Raw genomic sequence first — 25,422 nt, 5'->3', positions numbered from 1 at the left:
CCATCTGTTGTTCTTTACTCCCCTTCTCCCTCCTTTCCAAACATCTCCACTTTCATTGCCATCTCTTCCTCTCCACCCGCCCCGTTCTTATTCTTCCCTAACTATTTTGGAGGTGGAGTGGGGGCGGCGGCAGAGTCCAGTATGCTTTGGCGAAGTAAGGCTACAGGCCTCCATGAGGGGTTCATTTTATGGTATTGCTAAATTTAGATTAACATACACATTAAAACTTAATTTGGGGGTCCTCATCAGCTGAAAATAGAGATAAATGGGTGGGGATAGTACATCTTTGAAGACCACTAAAATCTGATCTTTTATTTTAAGAATATTGAATTAGATAATAAAATATGAGCTATGTATTTGACTAGAAACTAAACTGAAGACATAAACAGTTAAAAGTTGAAAAACTTTAAAGGTCAGATTAATCCTTACCTTGTGGAAGTTTAGTCAAAAATATTAAGTTGAAAACTGAACTAGCACAAGTAAACCAGAAAGTTGCAGTCGCCAACCAATGACTGTGCAATCAACATGGCAAGTTTATACAAAATGTTTTCCATTATAAGAGTCAATACAAGAATTTATGATAGAAAATGCTGAACCAATGTGTGACAAGAAATAATCAACTATACAATGAAATAGTGTGCATAGAGGCACAAGATCAGATGGCAGGTTGTTCAACCTTGCCCATCTTAGAGCCAAGACCAAAGTATGGAAGGTCCTCATCGGGGAACTCCTCTTTGTTGACGATGCTGCATTAACATCCCACACAGAAGAGTGTCTGCAGAGACTCATCGACAGGATTGCGGCTGCCTGCAACGAATTTGGCCTAACCATCAGCCTCAAGAAAATGACCATCATGGGACAGCTCCATCCATCAATATCGCCGACCACGCTCTGGAAGTGGTTCAAGAGTTCACCTACCTAGGTTCAACTATCACCAGTAACCTGTCTCTCGATGCAGAAATCAACAAGCGCATGGGAAAGGCGTCCGCTGCCATGTCCAGACTGGCCAAGAGGGTGTGGGAAAATGGCGCACGGACACAGAACACAAAAGTTCAAGTGTTTCAAGCCTGTGTCCTCAGTACCTTGCTCTACGGCAGCGAGGCCTGCACAACGTGTATCAGCTAAAAGCGACGTCTCAATTCATTCCATCTTCGCTGCCTCTGGAGATTCCTGGCATCAGGTGGCAGGACCGTATCTCCAACGCAGAAGTCCTCGAGGTGGCCAACATCTCCAGCATATACACCCTACTGAGCCAGCGGCGCCTGAGATGGCTTGGCCATGTGAGCCGCATGGAAGATGGCAGGATCCCCAAAGACACATTGTACAGTGAGTTCGTCACTGGTATCAGACCCACCAGCCGTCCACGTCTCCACTTTAAAGACATCTGCAAACACAACATGAAGTCCTGTGACATTGACCACAAGTCGTGGGAGTCAGTTGCCAGTGATCGCCAGAGCTGGTGGACAGCCATAAAGTTGGGGCTAAAGAGTGGCGAGTTGAAGAGACTTAGCAGTTGGCAGGAAAAAAGACAGAAGCGCAAGGACAGCCAACTGTGTAACAGCCCTGACGAACAATTTTATCTGCAGCGCCTGTGGAAGAGTCTGTCACTCTGGAATTGGTCTTTATAGCCACTCCAGGCGCTGCTTCACAAACCACTGACCACCTCTCGGTGTTTACCCATTGTCTCTCGAAACAAGGAGGCCAAAGAAGATGATGATGATGCAAGATTTTCTGTAAAATATATGTGGGATTGAAGGCAACAGAAATCAGTGAATATTCATTGGCCAAGGTGGCTGACTAATTGCTGGGATGATGGATGAGCTTCTTGTAGAATACATCTTCCAAGAATCAGTTGTAAGACTGGATTAATGATTTGGAGTTTAGCTCTTAAGGCTACAAAGATTTACATACAGTCGGTTATCTCCTTCAGGAGTTAGTTGGACAGAATTGATAAAAGGACATAATATATGTGGGCTGTAAAGGGAAAAGACTTTGAGTGAGCTGAATGGTTTATTCTGGACAGCATGACCTGAATGTTGGTAAAAGACTCTGATGGTCTAGCCACGTGATCAGAACTGGCACAAAGCGGTATTGCACCAGCTACAGAATTCAGAGGTCAAGCAAATTTGTGACAACTATTACAGCAACACAACATCTTATGGCAGTCATGTGCTGGTGTGGAATGTTGCTTGGCTATGACACTTCTCCTTGATTGCTCCTATAAATACACCTTGAATTTGATTTGTGTGAAGGTGGGATCTGTTTCATAGCTGAACTTGACTAGGAGGTGTGCTTTTGCCTGGAGAAATTAAGCTAGATAAAGCGCCACACAACAGACTTGAGAGCAAACTTGTAGCTCATGGAATAAAAGGGACAGTAGCAACATGGATACAAAATTGGCTGAGTGACAGGAAACAGAGAGTAGTGGTTAATGCATCTTTTTTGGGCTGGAGGAACATATGTGAAGTTCCTCAGGGGTCAGTGTTGGCACCCGTGCTCTTCCTGATATATAGTAATGACCTAGACCTTGGTGTACAGGGCACAATTTCAAAGTTTGCGGATGATACTAAACCTGGAACAGTTGTGAACTGTGAGGAGGATAGTGTAGAACTTCAAAAGGACATAGACAAGTTGATGGAATGGGTGAACAAGTGGCAGATGAAGTTCAATACGGAGAAATGTGAAGTGATTCATTTTGACAGGAAGAACATGGAGAGACAATATAACATAAAGGGTACAACTCTAAAGGGAATGCAGGAGCAGATGGGTGTAGATGTGTATAAGTCATTGAAGGTAGCAGGACAGGATGAGCACGCGGTTAATAAAGCATACAGTATCCTAGGCTTTGTTAATAGGGGCATAGAGTACAAAAGCAAGGAGGTTATGTTGAACTTATATAAAACACTAAATCAGCCTCAGCTGGAGTACTGTGTCCAGTTCTGGGAGCCACACTTTTGGAAAGATGTGAAGGCATTGGACAGAGTATAGAAAAGATTCACGAGAAAAGTTCCAGGGATGAGGAACTTCAGTTATGGAGATAGATTGGAGAAGTTGGTACTGTTTTGCTTGGAGAAGAGAAGGCTGAGAGAAAATTTAATAGAGGTATTCCAAATCAGGAGGGGTCTGGACAGAGTGGATAGGGAAAAACTGTTCCAACTCGTGAAAGGATCAAGAACACAGTGGGTGGCACAGTGGTTAGCACTGCAGCCTCACAGCTCCAGGGACCCGGGTTCGATTCTGGGTACTGCCTGTGTGGAGTTTGCAAGTTCTCCCTGTGACCGCGTGGGTTTTTGCCGGGTGCTCCGGTTTCCTCCCACAGCCAAAGACTTGCAGGTGATAGGTAAATTGGCTGTTGTAAATTGCCCCTAGTGTAGGTAGGTGGTAGGGAATATGGGATTACTGTAGGGTTAGTATAAATGGGTGGTTGCTGGTCGGCACAGACTCGGTGGGCCGAAGGGCCTGTTTCAGTGCTGTATCTCTAAATAAATAAAACAAGTGGGCACACATTTAAAGTGATTGGCAAAAGAAGCAAAAGCGACATAAAGAAAAACTTTTCGCGTAGCAAATGGTTAAGGTCTGGAATGCACTGCCTAAGAGTGTGGTGGAGACAGGTTCAATTGAGGCTTTCAGAAGGGAATTAGACTGTTATCTGAAAAGGAAGAATGTACAGGGTTATGGGGAGAAGGCGGAGGAATGGTATTAGGTGAACTGCTCATTCGGAGAGCTGGTGCGGACATGATGGGACAAATGGCCTCCTTCTGCACTGTAACAATTCTGTGATTCTGTCATCAGAATAGTCATTTAACAAATAAGGCAGCTGCATGGTTCTAAAAGTCAAGCGATGTTGGAAGACAGTGTTAAGAGCCATGCCTCTTTCCCACTGGCAAGAATCCACAACAACTGACCCAAATTTTAAAACAAGCTCATCAACTGGAATAAAAGTCACTAAGATATATCAGACTAATACCAGGAGAAGTAACTAGCTGATGTGCTAATAACTAAGTGAAAATGAAACTTTATCAAAACTCAGCAAATCTTTTGAAAAGGTAACAAACTTTCAAAAGACTTTCACAGGACTTTAAACTGCAACAGCCTCCAATTACGAACTTAGTATGAGAATTATAAAAGAGAAAATAAATTAATCTAGTCTGTTGTGCAAAGGCAACAATGAAGGTAGCTGCTAGAAGTGGAAGAAAAGAACTGATGCTGCTATTCATAACAAAAATTATATATATTGTAAAATAGGTGACTGTTATTTGACCAAAATGACAGCACAATAATACAAATCCCTTAAAGGGTCATAAAATATTGGGAAGGGATTCTCTTTCTGACCTCTTCGCAAGATGACATTTCTATATGTAGCTGAAGTTTGAATGAATGAAAACATTTTTTAAAAATTAGGAACTGCATACCTGTCCTCAAGATCTTTATGTTCAACTTCTAAATTTTTATGGGCAAATTTCAGACTTCCATGTTTGTTGATGAGAGCTTCATATTCTGTTGCCTGATGCTCATGTAACTTCGCTAGTTTTTCATGATCTTTGATAAGTGAATCATACAGTAATTTCAATTCCTCTTTTTCCTTCATCAGTGATTCATTCTCATTCTCCAATGACAACTGCTGGTTCTGAAGCTGAGCATTCTGAGTCATCAAGGATGCACTTTGGGAACCCAATGTAGAATGTTCCACCTATCAAAGAAAAGTTAATTGGCTATAACTTTAAGTAGTCTAATAAACATTAGACTCCTGAAAAAAAATCCAAGATGAACTATTTCCAAAAGTGTCAACTTTTCCCTGTAATTAACATAATGGCCCAGATTTTGCTAAAGTAGGGCATCTTGTGGCACATGCTGTTAGATTTCTTCCTGCACCCTATAGTTCAAAAATGTTTTGCAATGTAAGTTGCTAGAAGTGCAAAATGATAGCGGCATGGCAAGGGCAAGAGGGCATCTGGCACGTTAGTTAGTGAACTACAGGACCAACACTCTGTCACCTTAACCAATGAGATTTAAGGATTGAAAAAGAAACAAAAGAATGGTTGATGAATTAGTGTGGGTGAATTAGAATCAAATCAAGTACAGAAAGATAAATAAACAGGGCAAAGAAAGACTGAATTAAGAGAGACAAGAAAAAAAAATACAGAAAGGAAAAGTAAGAAACATTTAAATATTAAAAATATTTTAAATCTCTTAAGAATTTGCTATATGCATGTTCATGAGACTCAACAGTTTAAATAGTTGCTTTTTGGGCTGGCAAGATTAATTGGCACATCATTCACAATTATCACATCATTAAAAGGGTATTTACGCTGTTAAGTACCAGTTATAACTTTCTGTGGCAAGTTTAATGTATAAATCCAGCAAGTTTTAAAAAAATAACAGATTGTCGCTGAGTTGCCATTTTTGCGAAGCTAACAGCAGAACTAGCGCAAATCATCAACATGCGGCAATTTGCAATTCGTTGCCTTGCCTGAAATTGCTGGACGTTTTACACAATAATAACGGAACTGCCATAAAATGTACTGTTAGCTCAGCAGCAAATTCTGGACCTTGGAATCTCTAAATTATGGAGTCATTTGGCACCGAAATGCACGATTTCTGAGAAAATGACTTTATTGATGGGTCATAATTTAAAAAAAAGAGTACTTCCTTTTAAAAAAAATCTAAAGATAAGTTTCACTCCCATAATTTTTTCCTTTTCCCTTTCCCCAGTTTCCAGCTGAAAGGGCAGAACAGATAACCTGATTTCAGGTTATTGCTCGTGTCAGCCACAAAATACCTTCCTGTCAGCACCTCTTCCAATTTACCGCCCATCCTCCAACCCCTGCCCCTCAAGGAAATGACCGAGGATTTTCAAGCCAACCACAAGTTCAGGTTCTGAAGAATGCAATCACCGATATGAAAATTATATCTAAACCATGAAGTGTTACAACTGACATGTAAACTTGTTGACAACACCTGAAGGGTTAAAAAAAATTGTTAAATGTATATAGACAATGATGTTTCTAAAGTAAATTGGCTTAACAGGATTACAGAACTTGGTAATGAGTGTTATATGTTTGGGCCTTTTCTACTGTTCTTCAATCTTAGGAACATTGGGAACAGGAATAGGCCATTCATCTCCCTCAGGTCTGCTTGCCATTCAATTAGATCATAGCTCAACTCCATTTTCCTGCTCCTCACTGCTTATGGTGCATTCGGGCAGATGCCTGGTATAAGTGATGACTGGTATGAAGCCTGAAGACAGCATATTTTCTCTCTCTCTTTCCGTAATGAGCTGCCCACAACTCTACGATTTTCAGCCTCTTCAAAGGAGTTGGATTAGATACCATGAAAAATTTCACGTCTGCGACGGCAACTGGATATGTCCGGATACATAATGTGGAAACGTCAACTTTGCAACAAGAACAGACTGTGATAGAGGAAAAGAGCAAAATACTGCAGATGCTGGAAATCTGAAATAAAAAACTGAAAATGCTGGAAATACTCAGCAAGTCTGTCAGCATCCGTGGAGAGAGAAACAGAGTTAATGGGCAAAGTTTTCTCATGGGCTTCGGGACCCCGACGTCAGGACCAAATGGGGCTCCCAAGCTTGCAATTCCCGGGAAGGAGACCAGTCAAGCAATCTTCCTGGAGGCGGCCTCCTAATTAGCCACCTTCACGCCTGCCATCCTATTAAGGATGGCAGGCAGGCTCCCAATGGGACTGGCAGATCTAGAGCGCAGGCAGCCCCACTGGTAAAGTTAGGTACTACTGAGGTAGGTTGGAGAGCACAAGGGTGCCTCAACATGGAGATGCAAATCTAAAGGAAGCTTTCAAAAGAGCCAACCTGGTAGGCCCCTCAGACTGGAGGGGAAACCCCTCCGGCAGAAGCGTTTGGGCTTCAGGTGCAGCTTTTCCTGATGGTGTCCCCCTCCTGTGGGGAACGGAGTCACCCGTTCTGACAGCCCTCCAGCTTGCCACAGGAAGGTCACCTCCATGGAACTGGCGGCCTCCACATGCGGTGGGGGCCGCTCCAGTGCTGGTATAATTGCATTAATTGGGGCCTTAAGTATTTAAATTGCCTGTGTGCCCCCATGCAGCAGGCAGGCTATCTACACCCCAGGCCATCCCTGTGATAGGGTGGAAGGCAGGAGAAATTAAATTACAAAAGAGATGATGGAGCAAGGCAAAAAGAGATGGTAATGGGACAAGAAACAAAAGACGTGTCTGGAGGAAACTGGGAATAACAGAATCATCATCAGCAGCTGCCGTCCAAAAAGAAAATGGGGGCAGAGCTCATGATCTGAAATTGTTGATCTCAATGTTGAGTATGGAAGGCTGTAAAGTGCCTAGTCAAAAAAACTTACTATGAGCTTCATTGGAACACTGCATTAAGATAAGGACAGAAAGGTCAGACTGGGAGTGGGATGGAGAATTAAAATGACAGACAACCGAACGTCGGGGTCACACCACGGGATGAACATCAGGGTTCTGCAAAGCAGTCACCCAATCTGCGTTTGGTCTTCCCAATGTAAAGGAGACTGCATTGTGTGCAGGGAATACGGTACTCTAAATTGAAGGAAGTACAAGTAAATCTATGTTTCACCTGGAAGGAGTGTTTGGGGTGTTGGAAGGTGAGAAGGGATGAGGTAAAAGGACAAGTGTTACAACTCCAGCGCTTGCATAGGAAGGCCGTGGGAAGGGGAGGGGGTGTTGGGAGTGACTAAGGAGTGGACCAGCCTATTGCAGAGGAAACAGTCTTTGGAAGGCTGCAAGGATGGGAAAGGGGAGGGGAGGGGAAGATCTGTTTGATGGTGGCATCATACTTCATATGGTCTTTCCACATCTGTCACAGTTCCTCATAAGGAAGCCCTAACCACTCACACCTTTGAATGTATCTACTTGCCTGGATATCTAGGCAACTGTTTGGTAACATATCAAGGATAACCAAAAAACCCGATTATTTTTAAGCTACTGGAACTTATGCTGTGCCTCCATTGCTCTCTCTGGACTTGCCTTTGAGAACAGTACAGCATCACATAAGATCTTGTTCTAAGTTCACACTATTAAACAGATTTATTAAACAATGAATAAACAAACATCTAAGTGATATGATATATATTTACAGTAGGTCTAGTATTAACTTGAGTGGAAACAATTGAAGAATCACAAACAATGCCAAGTTATTTCTTTACAGATCTTTCTTGTAATCTTTTGTGACTATGACAGTAAGTTGTCTATCTGAGCTTCTTTGAAAATTCTAATCAGTTCAACTACATTGTGTAAACCCATTCAATACATAGATCCACCAGTTAAATGTTATTTCACCAGTTGGCATGGCTTATTTGGACTTTCATAACTGACACTCAAATTCAAAAATAATTGGCCGTTATACTTTTAAACTGATTAAATCCCACTGAAGTGTTCAAAAATAGCCTGGCTCCTCCTTTCTCTCCTCCAGTTTTACAATCAATTTGAACTAACTTTGCAGTGAGTGGATCGTCACATTCTGTTCTGAAGAAATCCATTGAAAATCCTATGTTTGAATTAGTTTTGCCTTAAAACATAAGATTATCAACATTTACCTTCTGTACCTATTGCACCTGTAGGAGGTGCTGTAATAGGAAATATCTATCTTAAATCTCTTGTGTAACATTAGTTAGAAAATTTGAAATTGGGAATGAGTGCATCCTCCTGCAGTTCTACAACATGGCCACTCGGTGACTTGACATCAGACTCACCTCCAGAACCTTGTGTATCAAGCAGAATGCTGCCTCCTTGGCTCTGAGGTTAAGACTGCAAAGCATTATAGTCGTCACCCCAAAACTTACAAACTCTCCTACCTGCATATTACTTTCCTAGTTCACTAGCCTTCTCTCCTTGATCCACTATCAGCCTTGGCTACTGGTCATCTCCCTACCTCCTTTTGGCTTCAACCGCTTGTTTTCTCTGAACATCTGGCACTCCCTGTGCCCTCCATCAGGAAACCCCAGACAATCACTACGTGTTTGGTATATAAACCACCCTGCCCTCTACCACAGACTTTCTCCACTCCTGTCTCTAACTTCATCCCCTATTCCATTTCCCTCTCTCCTTCCCTTGCATAAACTCCTTTCCTTTTCCTTCCTGCCATCCCCCTCCCTCTTTCCACCTCTCTCCAGCTTTCTTCCCTCTGCCTTGGTCCACTTACTCCTCCAACCTCTAAGGTTGCTTGATCTAAATACAGCCATATGAAATCAACTAGCATGGCCTGAAGATGGCTAGGACATAGGCTTGTTTTAAAAAAAAATACTCTAGGTGGTGATAAACTCCAATTGTGACTGGAATTAAAAGGACAGTCACCAAGTGGAATAAATTAACAAAAGATGCTACATTTTTTGTCATGATGCGGACAAGTCATTCTTCAGAATGTAATTGTTTTGAAAACTGACTTTAAAAGTTTGTTTTATAGTAATAAAGAAAAAAAGTTGCTTAAAAGACAAGAAACCTCAAGTGCCCAGAGGAAGCTCACAATATTTCATTTCTTTATGCTGTAAAATTTCTAAGCCAGTTTTCCTGTTGATGTGATGGCTGTTTATACAAATAGGAAAAAATATGCATTATTCCTATTTATTTTAATAAATGGGGTCTAATGATGTTGGGAAACTGATTTCACAAATGTTTTCAGATTTGTAAATACTTTTGTTCTGAAAATGTGTTCCAGTACATTATGGTTGTGTGCTTGTGCTGATGAATGTTTTGACTATAGGCTTGTGTTCTTTCTCATGAAAACGTCTTGGAGTAAGCCCAGTTTTCATCAAAGAAAGCATTAACTAGTTCAAAGATATTGTTAGTATACAGATCACAGTTTTTATTGAATCCTTCAGAATTCTAATGTAGCAAAAATTCAGTAGGTGGTACTACATACTGGAACATAATTAAAATGCCATAATTGTTACTGAATCAAGAAAATTATTCTATTTTTAAGCAAGTGTTGCAACAATTTTGGAATTCGAAACCTCTGACCATACAGAATCTGACCTGCAGCTTGACATTTTGCATCTGTAAGGTGGTATTGTGCTCCTGTAGAGATGCTGTCTGCCTCTGAAGTGCAAGGATTTGGGCTTGCAAGTTGTTATTCTGGGTCTCTAGCTGCTTCAGCTGGGTTTTCAAGGCTTGTTTCTCAGCTTGAAGAGTTGCATTCTTTGAGATAGAAAGAGGAACAAAAACAGAAAAAGTCAAAAAACTGATGCTATAATTAACAGTAAACAAAAAATATGTGTACATGTCAAAAGCCACTATGTATTTTAAGGCAATAATAATTTTATTATAGATTTAATGACCTGCAATTTTTTCAGTTAAACATCAGGAAGACTGAAGCATTCAGCTCCTGTCATAAAGACCCCAGCTTGTCACTGATTCTAGACCCCTCCCATGCCATTCTTAGGCTGAAGCAGGATGCAATCTTGAAATCCTACTTGATCTGAGCTGATTTTCCAAATCTACATACTCACCATCACAAAAAACACCTATTTCCACCTCCGTAACATCACCCACCTCCAGTCCATCTGCAGTTGAAACCCTCACCTACGCTTTCATCACCTCCAGACTCAGTTATTGCATTGGTCTACCATCTTCCACCCTCTAAGAACCAGCTCCTCCAACACTTGGCTGCTCGTATCCTATCCCACAGCAGGTAACACTCACCTATCACTCCAGTCTTTGCTGACCTATACTGGATTCTGGTCCCCTAATGCTTCCAATTTAAAATTTACATCTGATTCACATTCTGATGAAAGGTCACAGACCTGAAACGGTAACTCTGCTTCTCTCTCCACAGATGCAGCCTGACCTGCTGAGTATTTCCAACGCTTTCAGTTTTTATTTAAAATTCACAACCTTGTGTTTAAATTCCTTCTTGGATTTGTCCCTCCCTAACTCTGTAACTTCCTCCAGTTCTACAAGTCACCCCTCCAAAGTCTGTTTCTTTGACTCTGGCCTTTCGTGCATCCACATTTCCTTCAGCCCCACCAATGGCAGCCATGCCTTCGGTTACCTAGGCCCCATACTCTGGAATTCACTCCGTAAACCCCTCTTTCAAGGCTGTCCTAAAACCCACCACTTTGATCAAGCTTTTGGGTCACACTTTCTAATATCTCACCGTCTGCCTCAGCACCTATTTTTGTCTCTGTGAAGTACCTTGGGAAATTTTCTGATATATAAATGCAAGCTGTTGTCGCTGCTTTGTGGACTTAATGTGACAACACAAGTAGGAAATATAGTGTGTCTACTTTGTAAATTATGTATAATACTGTGCAGCTATTTCAAAATGCTACAGGAGAAAATCGTTCCTGCTGACTGTCCAGTTTGCTACCCTCACAAGCTGCTTTTCCCAGATTTACTTTTCCTGCTGATTTCCCGTACCATGCCTTTCCATGAGTCCAAGTAAACTATTACAATGCAGTTTTGGCCAATTGCGAAGAGACATACCACATCTATTTTGTTTACCCACGTGGAGAACTCTTGGCTTTCAATGATCACGTTCCTCTCAAGATCAGATGTTCAGTTGAGATGTGCATCAAATGTTTATCACGCTGCTCCGTGGTACCATCTTTTTACGTTTCAACATGGTACCATATTCAATTTCCCATCTTTACTCCATGCCATTTTTATTCTTGTATGGCAGGATCTCCAAAGACACATTGTACAGCGAGCTCGCCACTGGTATCAGACCCACCGGCCGTCCACGTCTCCGCTTTAAAGACGTCTGCAAACGCGACATGAAATCCTGTGACATTGATCACAAGTCGTGGGAGTCAGTTGCCAGCAATCGCCAGAGCTGGCGGGCAGCCATAAAGACGGGGCTAAAGTGTGGCGAGTCAAAGAGACTTAGTAGTTGGCAGGAAAAAAAAAAGAGAGGCGCAAGGGGAGAGCCAACTGTGTAACAGCCCCGACAAACAAATTTCTCTGCAGCACCTGTGGAAGAGCCTGTCACTCTAGAATTGGCCTTTATAGCCACTCCAGGCACTGCTTCACAAACCACTGACCACCTCCAGGCGCTTATCCATTGTCTCTCGAGATAAGGAGGCCAAAGAGATTTTTATTCTTGTTAATGAAAATTCTACATCTTAACATTTGTTTTCCATTATTCCTTTGGTTAAGGTTTGGAATGTTGACAGGTCCTGAGAGATTTATACAACCTACCCTTTCTTGTTAAAAAAAAAGTTTTCAGCTCATACAACTTTGGCAGGGATATTAACCCCTATTATTATTCCGATAATTATTATAATTAACTTCTATCAGATTTCCACCACTGCCACAGCATTGAAACCGCCCTTATGAAAGTCACACATTACATCTCATGCGACTGTGATCAAGCTGCACTATCCTTCCTCACTTTTTTCAAATGGTCTACAGCCTTTGATATGGTTGACCACACCATCCTCCTCCAATGCTTCTCCTCCGTTGTCCACCTTGCCTGGTTCTATTCTTATTATCCAGTTGTAGCCAAAGAATCTCTTACAGTGGCTTTTCTTCCTGCTCCTGCACAGTGAACTCCAGGGATCTATTCTTGGTCGTCTCCTATTGGTCATGTTTAGTTTAGTTTAGAGATACAGCACTGAAACAGGCCCTTCGGCCCACCAAGTCTGTGCCGACCATCAACCACCCATTAATACTAATCCTACGCTAATTCCATATTCCTACCACATCCCCACCTGTCCCTCTTTTTCCCTACCACCTACCTATACTAGGGGCAATTGCTAATGGCCAATTTACCTATCAACCTGCAAGTCTTTGGCATGTGGGAGGAAACCGGAGCACCCGGAGGAAACCCACGCAGACACAGGGAGAACTTGCAAACTCCACACAGGCAGTACCCAGAATTGAACCCGGGTCGCTGGAGCTGTGAGGCTGCGGTGCTAACCACTGCGCCACTGTGTTGCCCATCTATATGCTGCCCCTCAGCAACATCATCTGAAAGCACGACATTGGATTCCACATGTACACGGACCTCCTCACCACCTCTCGAGCCCTCAAATGCCTCTCATGTCAGGTTTTTTGCCAAACATCCAGTCCTGGATGTGCAGAAATCTAATACTGGGAAGGCACTATCTTCAGCCTCTGCCAAAAATCCTGTTCCATAGCCACTTATGTCATCCCCCTCCTTGGCCACCATCACAAACTGAACCAGACTTTTCTAACCTTTGTGTCTTATTTGACCCTGAACTTAGCTACTGACCCCATATCCTCTGCATCATTAAGAACAACTAATTCAACTTCTGTAACATCACCCTCAATGTTCGTACTTCAGTCCATCTCATGCCTCCCTATCTCTGCAAACTCCTCTGGCTTTACACAACCCTCCAATTCTGGCCTATTGTGCATCCACGACTCCCTTTGACTCACCATTAGTGCCATGGCTTCACCTGTCTAGGCTCCAACAGCTGGCATTCCCATCAGTACTGCACTGAAATGCCAGTCTAGATTATTGCTCAAATCATTGGAGTGGGGCTTGAACCACAACTTTCTGACTGAGATATGAGTGCACAACCACAAGGGCAATCAGGCACATAAAGTCCCCCAAAAGTCGAACAGCAGACTCACACTGTTTGGGGTCACAAATAAAAAAAAAATAGGCACTTGGGTAAGGTACCAGAAGGTTCCAGCCACACCCATAGAACTATGAATCAGAAGTCACTGCCTTAAGGAGAAAAGAAAATAATGATTTGATGAAAAGTATAAAGTAACAACATCCTAATGTGTAATCTCAAGCCCCTAATGAACCAAGAATGCTGATGTAGTACTAAACATATGGACTGCAAAATTTGGTTTCGAGGCAAGGAGGGGATAAAAACCACCGGGGTGAAGGGGGAAAAGAGTGGAGGAATGTTCACTTTAAGTAGACTTCCAGCACGACCCATGCCGATCCCCTTGTTCAGAAGGACGACAGCTTGGGAGTTCAGGTGTGCTGCACATGCGCTGGAAGCATGCAGAGTGGATAAGATTGTTTTTTTTTATTTATTCCTGGGATGTGGGCATTGCTGACTAGGCCAGCATTTATTGCCCATCCCTAATTGCCCTTGAGAAGGTGATGGTGAGCAACCTTCTTGAACCGCTGCAGTCCATGTGATGCCAGTCATCATCTGACAATGATTTGGAGCTCAGCCTGCCATTTTGGGCCTCTCAGATCTTGTTAATGGCTTCTCAAACACGCAGTGCTGAATATGCTGCCTGAGGGATCCCACACTAGCACATCATCATGAGACTTTCAGGTGAGGTGCTTTCGACTTTCTTTTGCTGCTGCAAAGCTAATGGAAGTACTGTGTGCCGTGTTGTTGGAGGGGCTCACACAAGTTCTCTGAGTCAGAAGGGAGAGGTGCTGGGCCTTTGCAAGGACAGTTAGGGATGGGCAATAAATGTTGGCCTTGCCAGCAACACTCACATGCCATCAATGAATAAAAAAATGAACAGGAGCTGAGTGTATTTTTAGCCTGTGAGCACAAAGCTTGCTCTCATTCATAGGGACTATAGTTGCAGTCCCTCTGGGGCTGCAGCATGACAGGCAGATGGAACACAAACAGCAGAGAGCAGCTGCATGCAGACGGAGGAGGAGGAGGAGGAAGGCTCTCAACAGAAGGCCATATAGGGTATTCAGATAGAACTTCTCCTACCTCTACCTCAGCCAGGAACAGTGTCTGAGGCACCTGCACTTCAAGAAGGACGTGGTCAATGAACTGTGCTACCTCCTCCAACCGGACCTGCAGCCACAGAGCAGGGTGAGGATGGCATTGCTCGTGGCCATCAAGGCCCCCATCCACCTCAACTTCTACACCTGGAGCCAGTGATATTGCCAAAATCCTGTATACCACCCCATCAAAGTCCTCATCTGAGCCCTCAGCAGCATAACTCAATCTGCGACCTCATCCTCTGGGAGCTGCCCAGTGACTCCCTATGTACTGACCCCCCCCTTTAAATTATGTGCAGTGCCAGAATCTGTGCTAGTAGCTGCGAGTATCAGATTAAATGGCAGTCCTTCATCAAATGTTTGCTTTTCTTCTCATCCTTCATCATCAGGCTGCACTGGTTAGCCAGGCGGTAGTTCTTGGTTGTGTGAAAGCATAACTGCAGGAGTGGGTTGGGGTGAGGGAAGGGGTGATGAGTTGAAAGCAAGCAGTGGATGGCCATGCCATCCATAGCTTATACTTCATACCAGATTGCGGGAGGAGGCTGAAGTTTGATTTCAAGTGCATAAGGCACAAACATAACATCCTCCTGGATGATTACAGCGACGCTTCAGTGGCTGCCATGTCAATAATTCAAAGCAGTATCTTCTCCAAGGGGCTGAGGTGATGCAGCCGTGCCTGTCACCTGCTGGTTCTTTATTGCTCCCTCCTGTTATGTGACACCTTGTCCTCCAAGAGAGAGGGAAGAACGTCAGTGAGTGTGCTACAATGTGTGGGTGATGTGCCTGTCATAGCCGAAAGCATTCGGAAACTAAGAGATGTGGGTGTGAGGCTTGCGGCAGTGGTTAATCTGTGAGGGTGAGATGGAGCATATAAATGTTAGGCATGAGTCCTGATTGCCAGAGACTGCTGATGGGTGATTGATGGGAATGTGGTGCACTGAACAATTTTTGAGGTTGGTGTTAGGATGGGTAGGAAATGCCATTTGAAGATGCATTCACTGACCTTGACCACTCATGTGAGGTCACTGAACTTTCTGCAGTACTCCCTGCATCGACCTCTGTGGCTATCTGCTCCTATTCACTTCAAAGTATAAGTCTGGAGGGCCCCCTGCGGAACCATGACATCTCTCCTCCTTTCCACCCCCTGGACTAAGGCCTCCAGCACTTTATCAGAGAACCTGGGGGTCCTCTCTCTGGGCTGTCTCTTTATTGCTCTTCTTCCTTGTGAGAAACACTTTCAGAAAACAGTTCCAACGGTTTCTCACCTTTAAGAGGTTTAGCCTGGTTTTAAGAAGTGAAGATTAGCTTTAACTTGTGCTAGTCTCACACGAACCTGGGCCCCCTGCTAAGTATGCAGCCAGTCAGCAGTCTGTTTAGTGCTGGGCTCCATGCTGCAATCATGGAGCTAAGCAGGCAGCACAAAGTGTGTGTGCTAACCGCATCACCTCATTCGGGTGTGAGGCAATCGCCCATCACGATCCCCACTCCTGCAAATGGGCCATATCAAATCTTTAGCCTATGGACTGTGTTGAATTAACTTGGATGCTACAAATGACCTCAGGCCCACTACCTTTGGGGGGTAGAGCAAAGCTTGAAAAATCACTCAAGTTTCTTTTTCGTGAAACTACGCAGTATTCCTGCTAATAGAGTGCATGAGCCTTCGGTTGATGAGATGGTTGGATTTAATTTAGACGTTTTCCACTGTGATACTTTTAAACCATGGAACTATATTCCAGCAAGAGTTCCTGAGGTTTGGAGAAAATTAGAGGTGATAAAAAGTGTGACTTCAATTGAAAGAAAACATACGTATATCGGAAAGGAATTAAAAATTAATCACTGTTAAATATGTGAACTCAATTAGTTTTCGGCAACTTTCAAAGAAATACAGCAACACAGAGCTCAGCTGCTTGAAAAATGGTTTTAGTCAAAAGAGATTAAACAAACTCACATTCCTTTCGACCTCGATAAGTCTGTCTTTAACCTTTAATAGTTCACGAGTTACTTCTTGGTGTTCTCGCTCCCATTTACTTGTCGTCTGGATTTCTTCATCAGGCCTACCTTGCGAATTCTGCACACTTTTTTCTTCTTCTTGTCTCTGTTTCAGAGCTTCATAGTTTTTCTTCACCTGTAATCATGGAGGTTAAATACATTGTACAGAGTTTTACAGTTATTAAGTAATACTTTAAATAACACTCATCATTAATTTCTTTTTTTTTGGTTGGTGGATTAATACAGCTTTGCTCCCAAATTTAGGGGTAGAACTCTGAATTTTCCTCTTAATTTCTTATGACAAATTGAGCCCAGAAATGCATATGTATCATATATATGTCAACAACACATGCACTGTATGCAGCCCACATTGTGCTGTTATCATGTGTGCAACGAGTGCGCATCACTGGATCCACTTTTAGTTAGGAAGAGAAATGGATCTTCTTTAGATATTGCTTTGTGAGGACTATATTCTTTATACCAGGGGTTGCCAAACTTATCCTGAGTGAGAGCGACTTTGGATAAAGGAAAGAACACGTTTGCTGACAACGCCACCATAAATGTTGCACTACTCGTGCTTGGGCGAATGACAAACATCCGCGACATTTCAGGTAGCCGTCAGTAATTTAAAAAAAAATTCATTCATGGGATGTGGGCGTCGCTGGCCAGGTCAGCATTTATTGCCCATTCCTAAGTGCCCTTGAGAAGGTGGTAGTGAGCTGCCTTCTTGAACCACTGCAGTCCATGTGGGGTAGGGCTACCCACAGTGCTGTTAGGAAGGGAGTACCAGAATTTTCACCCAGTGACAGTGAAGGAACGGCAATATAGTTCCAAGTCAGGATGGTGTGTGGCTTGGAGGGGAACGTGCAGGTGGTGGTGTTCCCAACCATTTGCTGCCTTTGTCCTTCCAGGTGGTAGAGGTCGCGGGTTTGGAAGGTGCTATCTAAGGACCCTTGGTGCGTTGCTGCAGTGCATCTTGTAGATGGTACACACTGCTGCCACTGTGTGTTGATGGTGGAGGGAGTGAATGTTTGTGGATGGGGTGATGGTGTCGAGCTTCTTGAGTGTTGTTGGCGCTGCACCCATCCAGGTAAGTCGAGAGTATTCCATCACACTCCTGACTTGCGCCTTATAAATGGTGAGACAGGCTTTGGGGAGTCAGGAGGTGAGATACTCGCCGCTGGATTCCTAGCCTCTGACCTGCTCTTGTAGCCACGGTATTTATATAGCTACTCCAGTTCTGTTTCTTGTCAATGGTAACCCCCAGGATGTTGATAGCATGGGATTCAGCGATGGTAATGCTGTTGAATATCAAGGGGAGATGGTTTGATTCTTTCTTGATGGAGATGGTCATAGCCTGGCACTTGTGATGCGAATGTTACTTGCCACTTATCAGCCAAGCCTGGATATTGTCCAGGTCTTGCTGCATTTCTACACGGACTGCTTCAGTATCTGAGGAGTCACGAATGGTGCTGAACATTGTGCAATCATCCGCGAACATCCCCACTTCTGACCTTATGATTGAAGGAAGGTCATTGATGAAGCAGCTGAAGATGGTTGGGCCTAGGACACTACCCTGAGTAACTCCTGCAGTGATATCCTGGAGCTCAGATGATTGACCTCCAACAACCACAACCATCTTCCTTTGCGCTAGGTATGACTCCATCCAGCGGAGGGTTTTCCCCGATTCCCACTGACCTCAGTTTTGCTCAGGCCCCTTGATGCCATACTCGGTCAAATGCTGCCTTGATGTCAAGGGCAGTCAATCTCACCTCATCTTTTGAGTTCAGCTGTTTTGGCATTGTTTGAACCAAGGCTGTAATGAGGTCAGGAGCTCAGTGGCCATGGTGGAACCCAAACTGAGCATCAGTGACCAGGTTATTGCTAAGCAAGTGCTGCTTGATAGCACTTTCGATGACATCTTCCATCACTTCACTGATGATTGAGAGTAGACTGATGGGGTGGTAACTGGCCGGGTTGGACTTGCCCTGCTTTGTGTACAGGACATACCTGGGCAATTTTCCACATTGCAGGGTAGATACCAGTGTTGTAGCTATACTGGAACAGTTTGGCTCTGGGTGCGGCAAGTTCTGGAGCACAGGTCTTCAGTATTATTGCCGAAATGCTGTTAAGGCCCATATCCTTTGCAGTATCTAGAGCCTTCAGTCGTTCCCTGATATCATGCGGAGTGAATCGAATTGGTTGAAGTCTGGCATCTGTGATGCTGGGGACTTCAGGAGGAGGCTGAGATGGATCAACAACATGGCACTTCTGGCTGAAGATTGCTGCAAACGCTTCAGCTTTATCTATTGCACTGATGTGCTGGGCTCCCCCATCATTTAGGATGGGGATAATTGTGGAGCCACCTCCTCCAGTTAGTTGTTTAATTGTCCACCACCATTCACGACTGGATGTGGCAGGACTGCAGAGCTTAGATCGGATCCGTTGGTTATGGGATCGCTTAGCTCTGTCTACTGCATGCTGCTTACATACTTTGGCACGCGAGTAGTCCTGGCTTGTAGCTTCACCAGGTTGACACCTCATTCTTCATTGAATCAGGATTGGTCTCCTGGGTTGATGGTAATAGTAGAGTGGGGGATATGCCGGGCCACGAGATTACAGATTGTGGTTGAATACAATTCTGCTGCTGCTGATGGCCCACAGCGCTTCATGGATGCCCAGTTTTGCATTGCGAGATCTGTTCAAAATCTATCCCATTTCGCACGGTGGTAGTGCCACACAACACGATGGATGGTATCCTCAATGTGAAGGCGGGACTTCGTCTCCACAAGGTCTGTGGGGTGGTCACTCCTACCAATACTGCCATGGACTGATGCATCTGCGGCAGGCAGATTGGTGAGGAGGAGGTCAAGTATGTTTTTCCCTCTTGTTGGTTCCCTCACCACCTGCTGCAGATCTAGTCTGGCAGCTATGTCCTGTAGGACTCGGCCAGCTTGGTCAGTCGTGGTGCCACTGAGCCACTCTTGGTGATGGAGATTGAAGCCCCCACTCAGAGTACATTCTACGCCCTTGCCACCCTCAGTGCTTCCTCCAAGTGGTGTTCAACATGGAGGAGTAATGATTCATCAGCTGAGGCAGGGCGGTAGGTGGTAATCAGCAGGAGGTTTCCTTGCCCATGTTTGACCTGATGCCATGAGACTTCATGGGGTCTGGAGTCAATGTTGAAGACTCCCAGGGCAACTCCATTCTGACTGTATCCCACTGTGCCGCCACCTCTGCTGGGTATGTCCTGCCGGAGGGACAGGACATACCCGGGAATGGTGATGGCAGTGTCTGGGACATTGTCTGTCAGGTACGATTCCGTGAGTATGGCTGTCAGGCTGTTGCTTGACTAGTCTGTGGGAAAGCTCTCCCAACTTTGGCATAAGCCCCCAGTTATTATTAAGGAGGACTTTGCAAGGTCAACAGGGCTGGGTTTGCTGTTGTCGTTTCCGGTGCCTAAGTTGATGCCAGGTGGCCCATCCGGTTTCATTCTTTATTGACTTTGTAGCTGTTAGATACAACTGAGTGGCTTGCTAGGCCATTTCAGAGGGCATTTAAAAGTCAACCACATTGCTGTGGGTCTGGATACACATGTATGCCAGACCAGATGAGGGCAGCAGATTTCCTTCCCTAAATAACATTAGTGAACCAGATGGATTTTTACAACAATCGACAATGATTTCATGGCCATCATTAGACTAAGTTTTTAATTTCAGATTTATTAATTGAATTCAAATTCCACCTTCTGCTGTGGTGGGATTTGAACCCGTGTCCCCAGAGCACTACCCTGCGTGTCTGGTAATAAAAATGGTACTGCTCAATTTGCCACAAAACGTAAGCAAACCCCTTCCCCCATAGCTGCTTTTACTTGACCCCACCCCTCCACTCCAGCCTGCTCGCCGCCCCCCGTCCCACCCCCCACTTCCCCACCCCGCTCGAGCTCACCCTCACCGTTCGCTCCCCCGCCTGCTCAGCCCTTTGCCCACTGCTCTCTTGGCGTTTGCCACTGGGCCCCACCCCTTGCTGCTCACACTTCCTGTTGTGACATCAGTATGCGGTGTCGTCAATGTGTGGATTCATGCAGGCAGGATGATGTGAACGATCAGGAGAATTATGCGAGTTACTCAAAGGCCAACACAAGCTACCAGTAGCTTGCCACTGACACATTGGCAACCCCTGCTTTATACTGTGAAAATGTCAGTCTTTCATTTTCAGATAGCTTTAGATCAGGGTTATCTAAGATAAGGTCTGCGGGCCAGGATATGGCCTGCCAAACGTTTCCATCCGGCCTGCAAAAGTAAACTATACCGGGCTGTTCTTCATCTTTGCCAGGGGTCGGCAATGTGTCCGCGGTAAAAAATTTTGAGAGGGGGACAGAGAGGGAGGGAGGTGGGGGCAGATAGAGAGAGATGGGGGGGGGGGGGGCTGAGAGGGAGAGAGAAAGAGAGGGGGACAAAGAGAGAGAGAGAGAGAGAGAGGGGGGGGGGGGGGGCGGGGACAGAGAGCAGCAGCAAATATATGAGAAACTGGCAGCCCTGCAGGCACACTTCTCACCATCTCAGAGGATGGAGAAGTGCAGCTTAAACATTTGTTGATTAATAGTACAGGCCATTGTGAGCATATTTTCCATTGAAAGAATGGCCCACTGCATAGATATTTAAACTTAACGTCCAGATGTATTCTTAAACTTCCTGTCTCTATACATGATTTCCAGAACACGGTTCCCACTGGAGCTTCCCCAGTCTAATCAGTACGTCTTAAAATTTAATCACAAGATGCATTATTCAAAAGTTCAGCATGCAAAGCTGTGTACATAATTTAAAAAAAAATTATTTCTGGAATATATGCAGCGCCAGCAAGGCACGTATTTATTGCTCGTCCCTAATTGCCCTAGAGAAGATGGTGGTGAGCCACCTTCCTGAACCACTAAAGTACTCCATGTAGTGAAGGTACTCCCACAGTGCTGTTATTTAGGGAGTTCAAGGATTTTGAACCAGAAACAATGAAGTAACAGTGGTGTCCAAGTCAGGATGATGTATGACTTGGAGGGGAATTAGGAAGTGGTGGGGTTCCCCATGCCTAAATATATATTTAGTGTATGCTTGTGAAACAAATACTTAAGATTACTTTTGTGGTTAATATTGTGAAAACTGCTTTAGTTCTTTTCTAACAAACTTGGAAAAAAATTATACTTTGTTGAGGCCTTACCGTCTTTAACTCCTGACGCAGCTGCTGGTTCAAATTTGTCGATTCTTCTAATCGTGCTTCAAGACTGGCAATTTTTTCTTCTTTAATTTCAAGAGATTTTTTTAGTGTGCTTTCAAGTTTGGACTCCAAAAGTTTATACCTGCTGAAAGTTGGACATTGACATGGAAAAGGATTTAATTGGAAGTTTTATGAGCTGTGGTTTGGAACAATTTACTTTTGCATTTACTGTATTTTTGTATCAGATTATGAGAGAGAGGGTGGGGTACTAAAGTCAAGTTCTTGGGAAAAACTTTTTTTCAAGAACCAGCTCCTTTGGCATGCAGATCTGAAAATGTTAGACCATTTTTGATTCTAATTAAAAATCCTGGATCATATGTGAGTACATAATTTTTAAACTGTTCTATAGAGCTTAATAAAATGGCATCTCCAGTGCATAGTACTTTGCCATTTTGTGTTTCCCACAACTGGGTTAAAATCTATTCAATAAGATAAATCCTCAGTTGGGCAGTTACCTCTAAGTTTTGCAGACTCACCACTTTACCACAGTAATCTTTTAGTACAAGCTCTGCATCTACATTCAAGAATGGAATAGAGACCAATCTCAATACTTTTAATTCAGCTGATAGTCAGTCAACGGTCACTAGGAACACATTTCAAATTTTCACTTCGTCTGAAATGACAGGGTCTCCTTCAATGCGTATTATAAATTTCTCATTACGTAGCAGGTTTACTTTTTAAACAAGATATATACAATGCAACTTATAAATTAGGGACACCTAAGGGACTTCCATCATGTTTTCCTTTATTTGCAGGTGTCTTTATTTAAAAAATGGTCATTGTAAACTGGATGAGCTAAATATCCTGGGTTTGGTTGCATCTCTTGCAGTGTTCCATCTTTTCTTCATTCTCACCTGGGATTCTGCCTAATGCTGGAACAATACCAGCAGGATGCGATTTCAGATCATTTTCTGTTCATTGGGTTTCCCACTTCATTGCCAACCCAGGGTCCTACTCCATTCAGGGAGAAATGTCCTGATCCTGGAATCTGCTACATAGACAGCCTTCAGAGGGCAAGATGACTGCTGTGGGGCTGGAGTGCCTGAAAATCCCAGCCAAATCAACATCCTGCAGACCCCTAACTGGGACCCCTCCCTCCATGTGCTGAAGCTGCTAATTTTTGAAGTGCTGGGTGGTAGGTAGGAGGCTGTAAGCAGCTCATCTGTACCAGATAAAATGGTGGAGGCGTCATCAACTCAGGTTAGAAGCATTCCTGGAGGTGTGATCACGTGTTTTTCTGACCACAAGACCAGATCATGCAATGCCCTGATCATATGACTTCTATAAACATTATTGGATTTACCTTATAAAGGGTAGGTCCTCTATAGTTGACAATCTTTATTTGTGGTTTGTGCCAGCAACTGTTGTATGAGACGTTCCAAGAAACAGAAGACCACCTGTGAGTGGGGAAAAAGGAAACGAAGGCCAGGGAAGAGAGGAACCATTCTCTTTCTTCATCTCTCTCCGAGCCCCCATCTCTTCCCCCATTCCCTACCTCTTCATGTCCCCATTCCCCTCATTCCTCCACGTCTATCTTTCCTCTGAGCCCCTATTCCCCAGTCTCCCTCTCCTCCCAACTCTTCAGCCTACCGCGATTTTCAGGATACCCAATTCCCAACTACCCCCAGCCAGTCACAGTCTATGGGTGACAACACTGAGCAGTAGTTGGTGACAAGCTCAAGGAAAAGGCAGGAAATGATTTTGTTTAAAATGAATTAGGTTTAACCTCATTCTGACTCCCAACACCTGGGTAAAAGTCAGTCATAAGATACCTCATGAAAATGTCTGTTTTTCATGTGGGCAAACTGCCATGAGAAATCTATATCGTTTATCTCTCAGGTTGCTGGAGACAGTGCGCGGGATAGGAAGACCCCCCGCTCCCGCGATTCTGAGAAACTGTGGAGTGAGATGTTAAGTTATACAGTTTCCAGCTTTTGTGGAATGGCAATTCTTTACCCAGCATCCGTAGTGGCAGAGAAACCACTCTATCCCTGAGATTCAATTCCAGAGATAGAGATGTTTCTCTGCCACTATGGTACTGGGTAAAGAAATATTCATTCCAGTAAAGCACTTTTTTTCACCTAATACCTCACTCATATTCATATCCACTTGCCCCATGATTTATGCTGTAAACAGACTTGGGACATTGAAGGCTGTCCATAGTTTGTAATTTGCAAGCGTCTGTGTTTTCAAAGGTGCAACTTCTATCTATTATAATGTAAGTTATTGCGGACTGTCAATAATGCGATTTTTTTGGGGGTGTTCATTTGTACAGATTTTACACACACAAACACACCATGAAAGTGCAATTATTTTCACTGCCATAGGTAGTATATTTATATTTTATTTAAATGAGGCATTTCCATTTAGCATTAAAACTGTTACCTACACTTAAATGCTGAATTTTTTTTTATCGGTTTTACCTATCATCAGTGCTTTGTTCATCATGGAGGAGGCGCTCTTTGTTCAACCCAATCTTCTCCAGCTCATGAGTCAATTTTTCCAAGTCATTGCTCATTTGTTGGGCATGTAATTTCTCATTTACAAGCTCCTGCAAACATCACACCATTTAGCAAAATTTCTCACTCACCAACTATTAAAGTTCATCCTTGACATTTGACAACATGCACAATATTTCATGATGTAAACACACTTCTACAAAAGATACTGTAAACAAAATTAAAAAGGCTGGTTTACATATTTAGAGACTCTTTAATGGCAAATCCAGATACTACTTACAAAACCAGGAGCTGAATGCAAGATAAAAAATGTTAATACTTGCCAACCTTAAAACTAGCAAGTGAATCAGCATCTACGAAAAAATAAGCATCCAGAGCACTAAAAAAGCAGTCAGCTCAAAAATAAGCCTAAATATTTGACTTATGCAACAGAAAAGAATTAGTCTTAACTTATGCTACAAGTATTTATTGCAGGGGGAACCTAAAGCACAAAAAAAGTACAGTGGTAAATTTAGAAACACAGTGGCGCAGTGGTTAGCACCGCAGCCTCACAGCTCCAGCGACCCAGGTTCGATTCTGGGTACTGCCTGTGCGAAGTTTGCAAGTTCTCCCTGTGACCGCGTGGGTTTTCGCCGGGTGCTCTGGTTTCCTCCCACAGCCAAAGACTTGCAGGTTGGTAGGTAAATTGGCCATTATAAATTGCCCCTAGTATAGGTAGGTGGTAGGGGAATTGAGGGAAGGTGGGGATGTGGTAGGAATATGGGATTAATGTACGTTTAGTATAAATGGGTGGTTGATGGTCGGCACAGACTCGGTGGGCCGAAGGGCCTGTTTCAGTGCTGTATCTCTAAATAAATAAATAAATAAATGAGAGATCTGAGCACTTAAGACAGAAGGGGGGCTATTTTCAATTGCTGTTCACCCAGTTCTGCCTGAAAACAGATGGCGATCAAAGGAAAATTCAGAAGAGAAGAAAGGGAGCCTTGGCTGCTCAAAGCCAACCTGATACAATTCACAAAATTACAAAAGCAAAATACTGAAGATGCTGGAAATTTGAAA

General features: G+C 43.7%; 1 protein-coding gene across 9 annotated transcripts in view; it reads right to left on the bottom strand.

Annotated features, from left to right (window-relative positions):
• Window positions 1-25,422, bottom strand: part of LOC137376405 (girdin-like) — a 413,979-nt gene that overhangs the window by 127,753 nt on the left and 260,804 nt on the right. For 8 of the 9 annotated variants that reach the window (XR_010976210.1, XR_010976209.1, XM_068044907.1 and 5 more), the window contains 5 exons: window positions 24,328-24,455; window positions 21,848-21,989; window positions 16,596-16,772; window positions 10,003-10,164; window positions 4,413-4,690 (listed from right to left, as the gene is read on the bottom strand). Coding sequence is in view for 7 of the 9 variants with exons in the window: in XM_068044907.1 (XP_067901008.1) it covers window positions 4,413-4,690; window positions 10,003-10,164; window positions 16,596-16,772; window positions 21,848-21,989; window positions 24,328-24,455 (887 nt within the window). In the remaining 2 variants the exon portion in view is untranslated. The remainder of the gene's footprint in view (window positions 1-4,412; window positions 4,691-10,002; window positions 10,165-16,595; window positions 16,773-21,847; window positions 21,990-24,327; window positions 24,456-25,422) is intronic. The other variant, XM_068044909.1, reaches the window with a different exon arrangement.

This window comes from Heterodontus francisci, chromosome 13 (assembly GCF_036365525.1).
Source record: "Heterodontus francisci isolate sHetFra1 chromosome 13, sHetFra1.hap1, whole genome shotgun sequence".
Lineage (NCBI taxonomy): Eukaryota > Metazoa > Chordata > Chondrichthyes > Heterodontiformes > Heterodontidae > Heterodontus > Heterodontus francisci.
This window is presented reverse-complemented; position numbering and strand designations above follow the sequence as displayed.